We start from the raw sequence: 16394 nt of genomic DNA, 5'->3' as shown, positions 1-16394 counted from the left end.
TTTGTGGTATTTGTATATTACTCAAGTGATCTGATGAAGGCCATTTTTTTCACTAGAAAATAGCAAAATACCCTATCGCATCTTGAATTGCTTTTTGTTTTGGAAACAGTCTAAAGCCCAAAGATATCCAGGTTACAATGATATAAAGGAGAGAAAACTATAAAATGTTCACACTGTAGAACCTTGAACAATGATGACTGAATTTTTTGCTTTTGAGTTAAAAACTACTTAAACAATAAATTGATTAACAAAATAATTGCTGTAGTCTAATGTATGTATCGCCCTAACATTTTGATGGTTAATTTAAGAGTGCACATTAGTTTACTGCATATTCCTCTTCTCTCATGCCTGACTGAGAAGTCTGCCTCCAGAAAAGAGTAAATTTCAGTATAATTTCTGAAATATGTTCTGCACATATGCTTTAGAGAATTAGTCACATGCGCTGAAAAAGACTTTGCTGCAGGGCATGTGCTTCATTGAGTTTCTTGGATTATTATTAATCTATTTTTTATTATCTGTTTATCAGAACAAGAGCTTGTTCACAGCATTGGTTTCCCCCTTGTAGACTCCACAAGAATAATAACTGTCTCAGATAGTGCTGAAGGGCATTCGATGTTTTTATCTGCAATGCTGTACAATTTTTAACATCCATGAAGTGTGAATTTCCATATTTAGGTCTGTAGGTCATGTGGAACACAGGGGTCACTGAGCATGTGGTGGGTTTGTATCTTAAGGCCATGGGTGTGCTGGGTTGTGTGTATCATAATAACAATGAGGCAAGCTGGACGGATGCTGGCTAAATGGAGGTGTTTTGCTTGTTTGTTCGTCTCGCCAACTGCACATGTGACGCTTGTGGCCACTTTACTGCACCATATGGTCTTTTCTGCTGCATTGGACTTTTTTTTTCCACACATGCTGCATGCACAAACCACATTAGCACGCATAAACCACCACCCATACACATGTGTGCTCAAGTTTATACAGATTTGAGGTGCTGTCCTGACCCCATAATGATTTATTATCGCCATGTATAGTGCTATTATTCTGTCGTAAGAGATTAATGTTGGTGTATAGTGTCTGGCTGCCTAAATTAGAAGCTGTTCAGTATATGTTGTTATTCAGTGACATGAATTATTTTTGTCACAAAATGTAACCAGCATTTAGATTTTGTACAGTTGATCTTACTCCAAAGGCAGGATCCAGATTTACAAGAACACATTGGGGAAAGCATGACCCAATTTAGCTAAATGTTTTAATCTCATTGTATGCACATGTTGTTGTTACTCTTTGGATATGTACTCACTCTTTGGATATATACTTGACATTGACGGGAAGAGAAAATGGAAAAAAGAAATTGCAGTCAAAATGTCCGTACATCATCATTTGGCTCCAGCTATCCATGCAGTGTTTAGAAGCTGGAGCAGCATCCTTGGCTGTCAAACTGCATACATTCTCAGGTCACTTAATCAGCCTCTACCACAACAAGTACATACATGCTTATTATAGATTTCAGCCTCCAGTTGTAGTTTTGTGGTTTTCACTGACAAATTACAATGTTGATATGAGGATCACGTGACTTGACAAGGAAAATGTTTATACAGTGCTCTTCCTAAGGAGGTCCCTTAAACAGAATATGACTCGTTTCTGCCCTTTGTGGGATTTTGTCCATTTATGAGGAGAGGTAAAGTAGGCCAGCTTGATTCACATGTCAGCTGGAATCAAGACATTTGAGAATGATATCCCTGGAGCAGCCATCGCATACTCCTTAATGCATTCTGAATTTCAAACCTAGAACATTTCATACATACTGCATTATTTAACTGCTATCAAACAGTTTTTTGTGATTGACTGGCTGCCCAGTGGATCTACTGTTTATGGTCTATGTTAGTCATTAAGCTTAAGTGTCTGCTATAACTTTATCAGACATAATAGAAAATACCCAGTCTCTCCTATTGTTTGATGTTAAGAGAGGAACAATAGTCTTGTGTTTCTTGTGTTTCTCCTCTATTGTTCACTTTCAAGTTTATAAATCTACAGTAGATTCAGCCACTGGGGACTAAAAAGCCCTTTGTCTGTCTGTCTGTCTGTCTGTCTGTCTGTCTGTCTGTCTGTCTGTCTGTCCAGAGGTTGCCCAGCTGTCTAGTCTTGAGTCTGTTCCTGGGATGGTTCTTTACACCCCTCAGGGTCCTCCTGGCTTCCAAACCAGCTCTAGGGTTGAGACAAAACCAAACCAGTCTCCCTCGTCTATTAAATATTGACTTCCTGACCTTACATCAGCACATTCAAGGGAATTGGCTGCTTGTTCTATTCATCTTGTCCTTCAATGTACTCTCCTGGTATTGGTTTTACTTATACCTCCAAGGTACTGTCTAGCACCACATAAAGTACAATCTTTGCTCTTTTTTCCGTTGTTGCAAAATTACAATATTGATAACAATTTTTCTTTCGGAACGTGAATTTAAGGCCTTACATCTAATCTACAAGAGTCATGTTTTTTTCATTTTAATAGTATCTTTGGTAGTAAGCTATCCATGGTTTATGGTGTTTTTGTGCTACACTTCCAAGAAATCACTTTGCAATGAGCCATAGTGCAATGTATCATGATATTCGCCTCAGACTTTCTTGTTGTCAGGGTTTAATATGGTAACTGCTCTTTACTTTGTCTGTTCAGCCAAGGGGGCTATCACTGCTCAAGTGATTTTAACTACTGAATGCTATTTATATCGGAACAATCTGCTTTTGCTGCTGCTGTAAACATTAAATGCATCACCCCCTGTCTGCCTGTGTATTTCTCCAAGGGAAAGACCGACCAGACATGAAAGTTCAGAGCAACAAATGCTTTAAAGCTTTTCAGTTTAATCATTGTTCACCAGCCAGGAGAAAAATCTTTCCGTTATTACTACTTCCCTTAAAATCACTCCCTGTAGGGTGTCACCTAGACAAACATGGGTTTTATTTCATGGGTTTTGTAGAGCAGGCATCAGCTCTAGTTTTTATGTAGTTGCACTGAGATTAAGCTACATTTTTTACAATGTAGGCAGGCAACCACACCCTTACTAGAGCTAAGTTTGGCTCACATCATGAGACCATGTGGAAATGTGTGTGACAAGAGTATGAGTTGTCTCCCACTGCCTGCCTGCTTCTTTCTCTGTGACTGTCTATCTCACTTTGGTTTGCTTAGCATGTGAGTGTTTGTGTAAATCTGTATGGAAGCTACACACAGCAGCTGTGAGTGGTAGTGATGTGGTCTGAGTCAGCTATCAGGGTCGCAGTGGTGATGTGACAGTCAGAGAAGTCAGATAGAAAAAGCAGATGAGCAGTGCCGACGGTTACCCAGCTGTTGCATCATCCTGGATACTCACTGGAGCCAGATGCTATGTGGAGGGCAGCAGCCATGTGTTGCAGTGAAGATGAATATTAAGTGATGACAGTAAATAAACTGGTGCTCAATGACATCATGTCCTGTCCTCTTTCAGCCGGTGTCTGATTGGCTAATTTGGATTGGAGGGAAGAGATTTGAATATTTGAAAAGGAGAAGGACTGCTTATAAAACGATTTGCTAGATACAGAAACATGACTGCAAGAGTGATTAGTCGCAGCCGATTAATCTGATTATCCAACACAGCATAATAATCACCCTGCTTATTTTAAATATCTGAACATGTTATTATATAATGAAAAATACTGATAATAGTGCTCATTCTCATTTGGTTCAGATTGTTGGTGTTTAACATGATTCTCCTCATGACAATGTGATTCAGTTCCTCTGCAGTTTTTCATTCATGTCAGACAGTCGTTAAGTCAGTATTAAATGGACTCAATAGATGAGTGAGGTCTATCCACCACAGGAAGTGCTGTGCATACTTCCAGACTCCTTACTGCTTCACACAAAGAATTCACAGTCGTTCTTAGAATAATCCTGTCCTTTCACTCCTTAATTTTGTGTGTGTGTATGTGTGTCTTTTCGTGTGTGTTTGTATGAGTATGTGGGAACTAGTATAAGTGCAGGTCTTGGGGTTAGGGAATTCCTGCCAAAACCATGAGGTCACTATTTCTCCTTACTAGCCCCAGAGACATTTTGAGTTCCTGAAAGTGAGGAATAGAGATGAGATAAAACAATCAGTGAGAAGTCTTTTTCCATTTTCTAAACATTGAAACTGTGTATAACTGATATTTAGAAGCAAGTATTTGGGCATGTCTTCAGATGATACATGTGGTATTTATTGATGTAGGTTTGTCATTGTAAGTTGTAGAGGAAGTATGGAACACCGGTTTGATGTTGAATTACAGTGAAAAAAGCAAAATGGTTGGAACAATAAGTTTACACAAATTACCCAAAACCTCAACATACTTGAAAATTTGTTGTAATTACTTTTGCAGGTGGTATGATTATTTTCATTATTTAATAATCTGTTTTCTGATTATGGAGTTAAATCATTTAATCTTTTGTTTTAAATGTACAAAATGTCAAACAACAGTAAAAAAATGCTAATTGTACACCTTAGAATTTGAAAATGTAAATGACATAGTTGTCAGGGTATAAAGTCAATGATCTCTTGATCTTTACAAATCCAGATGTGAGCAGTTATTTCTAAAATTAAACTTAATCAAATCATGGATACAGAGTCTGCATCGCTAGACATTACTAGAATTAAGTGAAAAGTTTTGTGGTTTTGGTGAACTGAGTGTTTAACATTAGCTCTGTAAGGAACACATGTAAGCCAGACTGCTGTGTCTCCTTCGTCAGACCTACCGCTGCATTCCTCCAGTTGTGCCATGTCTTTCATGTGTGATAACAAGAAGGTTTTTTAATGGCACCACACAGGCTGGTATCCATCGTATTCAGGCTCCTCAACCACATACTCGTTAACCTTGCATTCTACAGTGAGTGTGTAGCGGTTATTGAGACTGCAAGCCTTCAGATGGTTTGGTTACAGTGGGGAGGGGAAACCACGTATAATTATAGTGTAATGGCAGCTTTGTTGTTCTTTGGAGGCTTTCTCTGATAATGTATGCATGTGTTTTGTTTCAGTGTTGCATCTAAATGCAATATCTATTCCATTTCTGAAATACAAAGTGATCATGTGATTGCAGTGTTACTATTGCTATTATACGAGCATGGAATAATGAATTGGAATTTGGCCAGTGACTTTTTCCATTATATTCAAAATCTAGCATTGTTCTCCAGGCTGAATTACTCTGAATTTAGTTGTACAATTATAAGAGGTATTTTCATAAAGGTTGCAGAAATGTGAATTAAATCAAGGTTAGTGTGACTTTTATGTTTGGCTTAATTGTTATGGGGGATTTCTTAGAATGAAGCAATGCCTTATATGAACTAATTTCCCATGTGGATGATCAATTTTTACAAAAGTCTTCTCTCACAGTTCAAATATTTCCCGATGCTTTTCACCATGCAAAAAAAAAACCTGACATAAATCTTACATAATATATGTTAAAAAAAACACTTAACTGTGACAGTATGTTGCAGCAGATTACCTATATCACAGCTGTTTACAAATTGTGAATCATCATTCACATATCATTTAAGCTCTAACTGTGATGCAAAGCTGATCCTGTTTACATCAGAGACAGCTGTTGCTTTGGCTCTGTCATGCTCCTAAAAGCATCGTGCAAGGAACTGTCAGAGGTGTGCAGTTGATTAAAATTTTACCCAGGGGATTATTGAGTTGGTATACCAAGTACTTATGAGGTCAAGTGAGCAAGGGCTTAGCTCAATAATCTTTAATTCCCTCTCTGATGAGCTTTTCTTGGCACTTTCTACACACGATAGATTTGCTGTTATTTTAGTGCTCTTTTAAATTACCATCAAAGGCTTCCCTTTGAAACCTGTTTAATTTTTAAATAAATAATTATGAGAAATATTAAAATTGTGTAAATCTTGCTATTAAAGTGAACCCAAATGCGGCATTCTTTTAAAAATGTGTTTCACGACAGAGGCAACACATTCTTCACATCACTCTGAGAAGCTCCACTTTGTTTATGTAATCTTTTGACAGTGTGAAAAATTCAGTTATGATGAGTTACGTTTGGCTGCTATATTTCACCCCCAGCTATATTTCACTGGCAGGAAACATCAATCCCACCAGTTACTCAATCAGCTACCAAACCAAACTTCTACCATGCTATGTAGTCGGTCTGTTAGAAAACTACCACACAATTAAAATGCCTGTTGCTTAGTGTTGTTCTTCTGGTTCTGGCCAGTTATAAAGTTAGAGCAGAGCAGAATGGATCTGACCCCCTTTCTAGCTCATCTGAAGGAGAGCAAGGGGAGGAGGTAGGCAGGAGGGAAAATAAATGTCCTGCTAGGGAGGCCAGCCAACATTCCTACATCACTTCCTCCTTTAACATCTGGCAGTGATCAGGGCAGGCAGAGAGAAAGAGAGGATGCGTCTTACTGGCTGGCTTAGTGTTCATTTCCAGGCGTAGACAGTGAGGCATCACATTGCAAGACCGCCCACTCAACCTCATTCCCCCTACCAGCAAAACAAAATGAAGCAAGATGAAGTGATTTGATTCAGTGTTTTTCTACCAATGTTTACAGTTTGTCTTTGACTCTGCTGTCTTCCCTCATTGCTTCATATGAGCTTCCATATATCTGTACTATTTATATCGTGCTGTGAAGAAAAAAATGCAATGCGTTTGCCTGTGCCTTTGAGCATAAATGAAAATTGAAAATCAGAATTTTCCTTTCTTCTTTGTTTCTCAGGATGGCCTAGCTGTGTTGTGCTGTTGGCAGTCTATCAGCAGTGAGCTACCTGGACCAGAGGTGTGTAACAGAACTACTACTTTGTTGTCCAATATTTAAAACAACTTCATTAAATTTCTATTGTCCTGCCACTAAGTTAGGGCAAAAGGATGGCCTTCAAACCTCTTGACCACATTTACAGTTCAGGGGTAGAGAGAGACGGTTGCTATCGTCGGACCGGGGGGGACTGACGGACGGAAGTTCACTTGCTCCTCACCCGCTATCGCTATTGTCGGACCGGGGGGTTCGGACGGACACTTGCTCGACACCCTCACCCGCTACAAAGCAGCTAACATTGAAAATTAGTATAGTGGCGCTGAGCTAGCTTCACTGTGTGTGAATCCTAAACTGTTTGAAACTTATTGTAACTCAGGCTTTATTTAGGTGATATAGTTGTGATTCTGAGACAGAGACTAATTCTGTTCTAGCAGGTGTTGTATTTGAAGAGTACCTCTTTATGTGGATATTTATACCATGATTTGACGGAAAATGTGCTTGAGTATCAATTCTATTTAAAAATGTCATTGTGTGGAAACAGTTATACAGCAATAGGATCCAACTTGCTTAAGTGAACTAAAGAGTGAACTGCTTTTGCTCCAATAGGTGTATACCAGAGGCGGCAGCAGGTTGCAGAGATGAGTGTGACCTCCTGGTTCCTGGTGAGCAGCGGGGGGACTCGCCACCGCCTCCCCCGGGAAATGATCTTTGTTGGCCGGGATGACTGCGAGCTCATGCTACAGGTAAGGCTACAGTACATTTCTTCTGCTTCAGTGAACCAGAACTGGACTAGAGCTGCAACTGTTAGATTGATAGATTGCCAAATAATCTACATGATATTTTCAATTAACCATTTTTAGCAAAAAATCTTAAATGTTAATATTTTTTGCTTCCTTTACTCCTCTATAGCAGAAAACTGCATATACTTGGTTGTGGACAAAACAATACATTCAAGGACTACATCTTGGACGTAACAACTGTTCAAGAAAATAAATGACAAAATAGTGATTAAAAAAAAAAAAAAGAATAGCAGTCTGTTAGCTGTCTGATACTTAGTAAGTCACCCAAGTTTTGAGACAGTATCATAGCCAGTTAAACACTGAGTCTGACACTTGTGAAGAGATTACTCCAGTCATAAATAACCTGCTGACCTCACAGAAGTCACTTTCATAAGCTCACTGTTTACTGAGTCTGCCTGAAGAAACACTACAAATGAGCTGTGTGTCCATGCCGTTGCTCTTGCAGTAACAGAACAAGTTTCTATATCTTGATATTGATGTGTGTGACTGTGTGTGCACTGAGGTTATGTCTGTGCAGCTGAGCACACGTCCAGGGAGACCATGTGTATGCTCATGTGTACCTCTCTGGTCACCGTACTATTAATAGAAAGTGGGGCAGATACCTCCTGAGTTAGATCTTATCAGGCGGAGCCTGTTGCAGTGAGTTGAGGGCGCATCCATGGAAGCAGTTTCTGTTATGACATTACATACAAAGAGACATTTTAAGTGGTACCAGTGCCTGTCAGACTGTCACATGGACTCTCACTGATATTTATTTATTTTGACCATGAAATTAGCTTTACTTCATTGTTTTCAGATCACTGTGGCTATTACAACTCATTAAATAAGATTTCTATTCAGGTTTAATGAATGTATGATTTGTTGTTATCTTAAATAAATCAGATTTCATGCCTTTTAGATACAGTTTACTCCAATTGGTGAATTTGATCCTTATATTATCAAATCCAAACTTAAGAGATAACTAAAACATGAATCAGATTTATAAAAGCATCCAATATATATTTTCTTTGAATTGAACAGCAGTACATGACTGATGAAAGTTAACGTTAGCTTTTAACTGCTCAGCTGTGAAAAAGATTGTCAGCCTAAAAATAGTCAGTGTGGTGCAACCAAATTTATATTTAAAATCTGTTTATAGATACATTTAAGTGAAAGACAAACGAAAAACTGTGAAGGAATGAAAGCTTTATATTTTGATGTACCTTTGATGAAAAGTTAATTAATGTACTCACACATTCTGAATGAGAACGACACCAATTTGACTCGAGGTTTGAAGTATACTAAAACCCAGTACCTCACTGCAGTCTCAAAGTCGTGTTTACAGACATAAGCATTTGCTGTTCAGTCACACTGTCTTCATCAACAGGTAGATTTTGCCAAGTTGTCACAGACATTTTTGAGTTATTTTTTTGTAGTCTTTCATTCTTGCGGTGAGTTTGTTTTTTTAACTAAAGCCACCAAGGTCAAGAAGAAACTCTCAATTTCAACTGAAAAAAACTCCCCCTTTTTTGAAGACATTACACAATTGTAGACACTGTGTCTAAAGTTGACCATGTTGGCCTTTCAGTCTGTTCTCAGATGAGGAAGCTTCAGGACAGAAGCAATTAGGGTCATTAATGAAGCTTGTAGAGTTGTTAAAGATCTTCTTTTTTTTTTCAAACACATTCTTTGATATATCTCAGATGACCTGAGGGTCTTCTGCTCCGCCGTTTTTGTGTGTGTGTTCTCTTGTATTCTTAACCTTGTGATGTCTCTGGAATGATAGAATGATAAGGGAAATCTTTCAAATTGAGGGAATGTTTTGGCTTTGTGTATGTGTGTGTTTTGAGTAGCTGCTTACATTTGTCTTCCATGTGACCGCTGTAACAAGCCAAGGCCTCATCACATGGCTAAACGTTCAAGTCAGCTTGTGTCATGCACCAAATAAAACACAACCACACACACACACGATGTACTGACAGTATATCAAACGATTGTATGACATGAGAATTATCATGCTGTTATTTGAGTGATTGGAGTGAGTGTTTTGTTATTGATTTGGTGTCATCTTGATGGATTCACCTTGTTTTTTCCATAAATCCCACATATGTCAGAATAGATTCTTACTTATTTTATTTATTGAAAAGGGGAAGAAGTGTAATAAATACTGGGACAGTCTCCCTATGTGTGTGTGTGTGTGTGTGTGTGTGTGCGTGTGCGTGTGCGTGTGATGTCATGACTTTGTCTCTCCCACTTTTCATGATCAGGTCCCTTTATTTGTCTGTCTAAACAATATGTGTTTCATTTCAGGCCCATCTTTAAAAAGTTATCTGATTTTCTGTATCTGTTAATTTTGAACACCTCAAATATATCTATTTTGCTGACTCTTGCTTTCAGTTAGGCTATGTTGAGCTGCCTCTGCACATATTCAGTCGGTCAGCAGTATATCTATATGTGCCAACAGGAGTTTTCTCTATCCCGCAGTGTGAGGTACAACAGACAGCTCACTTGGTTTCTATCCTGTTTGATCTAGCCTAATCTCACTAAAGTAATCCGTTGGGTTGGTTTCAGAATGAGTGCGCAGTCCAGGTGTCTTTCTGTTTGAACAAGGAGAGTAAAGAGCTGATAGGAAAGATTCATAGAATAATTCAGCTCCCAGAGGCATTACGGTTATCTGGATCTCACTGTGCAACTTACTTACTTTTAGTTTTGGTTGTTTTCCTTTACGTGATTCAGACAAAGTGGTCCAGAAGTACAACAATTCAAACCTGTCCATTGATTTGTTAGATGGGCTGGTCAGCCCTGAACTACAGTCACTCTATACACTCTGAGCTAATGTATGAGCAATTTGTTACCTTTTCCATAAACTGAACATCTTCTGACTCAGACAAAGCAGACCTTCGCCCCATCATAGCCAATGTTAAAGCAAAGCAGTTTCTGGACAGTGTGTCACTTTATTTCTTGTATTTTATTGATGTGCCTTTCTGGACGGTATGTGGACATCGCAGCGAATTTGCCCAATAGTCAGTGTCGATGCATACTTCTAGATATGTTTTAAAATGGTGAGACATTGATACATGAGTGGGATATTTGACCAGATTCCACAATATATTACTAGCTCAGGCTTATACCCCCCTTTTGTGTTGACTATACAGAAGGTTGCAGTGCTGGAAACAGTTTATCCTCAAAACAGCTGATCTTCACCATCTTCTCTAGTCTCACACAGCCCTCTAATGTTTTTTGTAAGAAACAGTTCCTGTTCTGCAGAAGAGCAGCACAGATGAAGAGTAAAACTAATGTCCCCCTCTACCTATTAAATAATGTCGACCAAAGACATCGTAGCTTACTGACTAGATCTTAATAATCACATTCAGATCAAAGTTGTAACCTTTGGGTTAATGCTCATGTATGTGTTTTTGTTTGAAGTCCCGCAGCGTTGATAAGCAGCATGCAGTCATCAACTATGAGGCTGGAACTGACGAACACAAGGTCAAGGACCTGGGCAGCCTGAACGGGGTGAGTACACAGATAGAAATATGCAAATTCAGAGAGAGGTTAGGACAAAGAAAGATAAAAGGTAGATGAATGTAGAAAGGATAGAACAGATAGAGGAGGGAGGAGAGATGCATGATGGATGAGGAGTGAGGTGAGATAAGAGAATGGGTTTAACCTGCTGAAGGAAGGGTAAAGGGGTTTAGAAGGAGATGGATTGAGACTGCACAGAAAGAGAACAATTAAGAGATACAGAGGACACAATCAAAGACATTCAGGGTAAAAACCTCAGAGATGATGACCTCAAGGGGTAAAGGTGAACTTATTGCTTGGCTGTCAATACAAGCTTTTGTTTTTTCTGCTGCCAATCAATCTCTCTGCCAATACAGACTTGTATCAGGGCTGGTTTCAATTGGAATCTAAAACTAATTATGCAGGTTACAATTTAAGGGCACAATCTGTGATCCAAATGTAAACAAAGGGCCACAAAAACTCAAGATACAACCTTGGAGCTCCCCTAGTTTCCCATGGTTTGGGAACATTTATTTTCAGTAATGGAATTTCAGCTTATAATCATTCATGCAACCTTTATTAAATCTTGTGGAATCACTGAGGGCATGCTCTTTTTTTTCAACATAATACACATAAAAATGAAAAACAAGAAAATAAACAACAACAGAGCACAGTTAAAACAGTTGCATTCAAGGGTAAATTAGTTTGTAATTTTAGTTTTAAAGTGACATTTAGGTAGTTGTCTGTTTTAATGCTTGTTGTAAAATATTACAAGTGTGTGCAACACAAAGTCTAAAATTAGTTTTACCAGAATTTAATATTGGACACATTCCTTTGAGCATTAGCTAATAAGTCACAACCCACACCAATGATGTGATAGTTTTGATAGGGTTGTTGAACAATGTGGGCTGTGTACTGTGATTTTTTCTGGTTATTAAACAAATCTAAGTGAAACACACAGCGCAGTCTCTGTTGACTGTTAGAAGGTATTTTGGGAGACACTGAACAACACTAACTGACGACGAAGTAGATTAAACAGGTTGAGTGATAAATGTTACACCAAAAGTTACACTATACACTTAATCACAATACAATTTTTGGGACATCCAGACATTTATCTGTGACTCTTAAGGTATTTTTGCATCATAAGAAACATTAATTACCTCTGTTTTAGATACACTTCACTTGTCTCTTTGACATTGTATCTCAGTAAAACCCAGTTACAGTGTCCACATGCTGTTAGTCATATGTAGTGATTAACAATCAGTCACAACCCACCAGATTAGACACACATGCAGAATGCCCTTCACATCCGCTCTAGCTCTCAGACAGGAAGCAGGAGTCAGAGCCTCTTCCTGCTGTGTCATTAGCCATCCAGCTTCTTTTGCTGCATTCAGAGGAAGTTTTCTCCTGCTGAGTCAGTAGATATACAGAGATTTGCCACAGCATTGAGTAAAAAGCTGTGTTTGGCTGTGCCATCATTTACTGTCTCACTGGAGGTGTTTGGTGGTTGTTTGCTGAGGCTGTGATGAATGCATCTCACTAGAGAGGAGAGAGGAATGTTTTATTACAGCAGCAGTGCAAGTATGATAGAATTTCATTTGCAGTTCAGTGAAACATGATCCGTCTCAGAGCTGCAAAGTGGAAGGAGGGGTTGAAGGGGGAATGGGAGTGGGAGAAGAAAACAGTGAAAGGGAAAGAAGTGCATTGTCATGCTTAGGCCTTTAGTCCCGGCTGTGCAACTGATTTCTTATAAAGAGACGCTAGGATCAGCTGACTCGACTATTCAAGGCTTCATGCATTATAGGATCTCACTGACCACATGCAAGTAACATTACTGCCTAGCAACAGTTTCAAGTAATGTTTAAGCAGGAGCTGGTTATCCCTTTGATCCAATACCATCAGCAGATCACCAGAAAATTAATCAGTAACTATTTTATCAAAACACTTGTTCAAGTCATTTATCAATCAAAAATGACAAACATTTTCTTGTCCCATCTTCAGGATTTGCTTCTTTTCTTTATCATGAGTAAATGGAATATCTTTGGGGTTCTGACTAATAAATCAAGTTGAAGATATCAAGCCAGGCTCCTTCACTGAAGTTTTTCTGAACCATTTTCTGACATTTTGTAGGTGGAACAATTATCAGTTAACTCAGAATATAATTGCAAAATAGGTTTACAATGAATATTATTATTAGTTGACAGTTAAATTAGTTTAGACATCAGTTTAGTTAACATTAATTTCAACTTTGAAACTGTGGTATTTATCTTCTTTCACTTTCCAGTTACTTTTATATGCTGTCTTCTCAGAAATTAAGATTTGTTAAGGACTGTTAACATCCAGACATAAACTATATATTAATTTGTGTAATTGTCTGTTTATATCATTGTTTATTGTTGAATATTACTATCTAACTGTTGTATTTTCTTCCCTCTGCAGACCTTTGTAAATGATGTCCGCATCCAGGAGCAGATGTACATCACTCTGAAGTTAGAGGACAAGCTGAGGTTTGGATATGATATCCTTTCACTTTTCTGATCTTTTAAATCCTCCGCATCCACAATCATGTGGCTTTTTCCTTTCAAAAACACGTTCAGGTACAGATGTTTTTATTTGAATTCTTAGCAAATTGCCATATTTCTTTGCTCTATACTATGTGAAGATAGTACAGGCTACAGCTCAAAGTAGTAAATGATTTCATCTGTGTGTATAAAGTTTGTGTGTGTCTGAACATCATAATCTATCATATCACATATCATAAGTGTAGCCAGTCTTTCCTTAGCCTCTCTGTCTCACATACCAACCTGTTCACGGTGGTGAGAGGAGAGCTCACTGTACCTGAAGAGGCTCTAAAGGTAAGAACATATCCATGCACAACACATGCCTTAACACACACTGTCAAGCATCATTTTTCACCAAGAAATACAGTTTGTTTTGTACTATTGATATATCTATATATTGTATATTTTCTTCATTTCTCCATCTCCCTATAGCATGAAAAGTTCACCAGCGGCCTCCAGCTCAGCAAAAAGCCATCCAATGGTGAAACCACTACTGCCACAACCACAAGCAAGTCTCCCGCTAAGACCCCAACAAAGGCACTTAAGTCCCCCAGTGGCAGCAGCCTGAGGCCAGTGGAGAACAGGGCTGCGGACGGGGTCACTTCTTCCAAAGAGCCACAAACTAAACCTTTGGAATCCCATAAAGCGGATGAGAGGGTGGGAGGTAAGAGACAGGGATTTTGTGGGTGTCTTTTGTACATTGTAGTACCTAGTGTTTAATGTAAGTTAAAGTAATTTTCTGTGTGTATTTGGTCATGCTTAATGCAAAACCTTAATGAGTTTTGCAACTGTTTAATTCCATTCATAGGTTTATAGTCAGGAATTATAACAGAGCAAGGGTCACAGATGCATTTTTTGCAACATAGAAGTATAGGTTGTATACACATTAGTGTTTTAATGCTTTTGTAAGCATTTTAGGATTGTTTTCTCCTCTGAGAAAACTCATTGTCACACATAATATGGTCTGGTGGGGTTTTATCTCAGGCCAGTAGGGGGTGGACATGGTCACCAAGACAAGGGCTTTCACCACTGCACCAATATTCTGTCAGACTGTTTTAACATAAAGGCGGTTTAGATTTAAGGGTGTCCCTAATAATGTCTGTCACTGACCAGGATGGGGTGCTAGCAGGGATCCTGATTAAGCTCCAGATGTTGAAACAAGGCCACATGGGGCTTGTGTTATTGCAAAGATTAAGCAGTAACAGGGTCAGAACGTCTGCATAATGCACACCCATATGCCAGCACTACATTTCTTAAAATGCTGAACATTCACAGGCACGCACAAGTGTGAATTTGGAGCAAACACACAAATACTGTTCGTGTTGGATGTCTCCCAGTCTGCTGCTCATGTGTTTAATGACACCCCTCTCTGTGGTTCTGTGCATGTAATCCTGTAGTGGTACTACTGTAATACCAGGCTTCACCCAGATATTATGCCTCACAGTGAGCATACATTCAGTAGCTTTTATACAGAAGGGCCCCTCTCTACTGCATGCAATTTGGCACAGACCATCTATAATTATCTGGATATACTGTGATTAAACTTACATATCTCAGGATAAGATGTACTTAAATGAAAAGGAGGTAAAGGAAGAGGTTAAAGCAGGGAGAGGTTAACACAACAAGAAGGTGTCTTGTGACACCGTGCTCTAAGCTGTGACATTGCTGGTTCAAGTCCGGCTTCGTTGAGACCTTCGTTACAAGCCAGTCTTGCCTCTCTCAACTATGTTTCCTGTCACTTCTCTACTGTGCTGTCCAAGATAAAAAAAAGATGTTACAACCAAACAGCAGGGATTGTCCCATGTCAGCCTTTATTTTAATGGAAAGAGAGAAACAAATGGAAAGACTCTCTTTGATTCAAACTGCTTGTGTCTGACAGAGTAAGAGAGACAGAGCATGATAGAGGGTGTGCACATGTCATGTGTGTGTATCCGTCCTGATAAAGTTCTGAAAATAGGTCAGTGGTGCAAGAACCGACCAGAGGGGATTTAACAAACACACACATACACAAAGAACAGCTGGGTTCACTTTGTGTCATCATGATACAATGAGCAGTTTATGTCAACAGTAACAGTGTGTAAAGAATGTAATAAACACGTTAACATGGCAGATTCCTCTTAAAGCTACATTAAAATGTGCCTTGTCTGCAAGGCTTTGTTAAATATGTCTGGATCTATGCATTTGTCCAGGGGACATTACAGCGCTCCCTCGTGGGACCCCACTGTACGGCCAGCCGTCTTGGTGGGGGGATGGCGATGCAGATGATGAGAACTCCTTCAAACAGGAAAGCAAGTCATCCAGCAAAAAACATGACAGCTCCATTTCAGGTAGGAGGTATTCTCATTTTAGACTTCCATTTGGAGTACCATCGCACACATTATCTGCACTGTAATTCAAACATGCAGTGTTTAGAGTGATGGACAGACTGGTTTAAATGTTTGAAGTGAAAATATCATAATGCCAATACATCACTGTTGTAAATAGAAGAAAGTTGGTTGATTGTCAAATGAAAACCTCTGTATTTGTCACATTTGACCAGCAATTTTTGATTATTTTTTCTGTAAAGCAATTTGCAATACATAAAGTAGATTGACAATGACAATTATGACAGTTTAAAGTTTATACAGGAATATATAGCGTATTTCATCTTACATGATGACGACTTCAAGCACAGATTTTATACAGAATTTGATGTAATACTGAAGTATTATACAATCTTGATTCGAAAACAGTTGGCTGTAAATCATTTTCAAACAAACTGTTTACCAACAAAGGTTTAAC

At 38.7% G+C, this 16394-nt stretch overlaps 1 protein-coding gene across 8 annotated transcripts in view; it reads left to right on the top strand.

Annotated features, from left to right (window-relative positions):
• Nucleotides 1–16394, top strand: part of cep170aa (centrosomal protein 170Aa) — a 41611-nt gene that overhangs the window by 3709 nt on the left and 21508 nt on the right. For all 8 annotated transcript variants that reach the window (XM_037123702.1, XM_037123698.1, XM_037123696.1 and 5 more), the window contains 7 exons: nt 6731–6790; nt 7373–7509; nt 10972–11061; nt 13492–13570; nt 13849–13907; nt 14046–14277; nt 15803–15940. In XM_037123702.1, coding sequence (XP_036979597.1) covers nt 7405–7509; nt 10972–11061; nt 13492–13570; nt 13849–13907; nt 14046–14277; nt 15803–15940 — 703 coding nt within the window. In that variant the 5' untranslated portion in view covers nt 6731–6790; nt 7373–7404. The remainder of the gene's footprint in view (nt 1–6730; nt 6791–7372; nt 7510–10971; nt 11062–13491; nt 13571–13848; nt 13908–14045; nt 14278–15802; nt 15941–16394) is intronic.

This window comes from Acanthopagrus latus, chromosome 15, assembly GCF_904848185.1.
Source record: "Acanthopagrus latus isolate v.2019 chromosome 15, fAcaLat1.1, whole genome shotgun sequence".
NCBI lineage: Eukaryota > Metazoa > Chordata > Actinopteri > Spariformes > Sparidae > Acanthopagrus > Acanthopagrus latus.
This window is presented reverse-complemented; position numbering and strand designations above follow the sequence as displayed.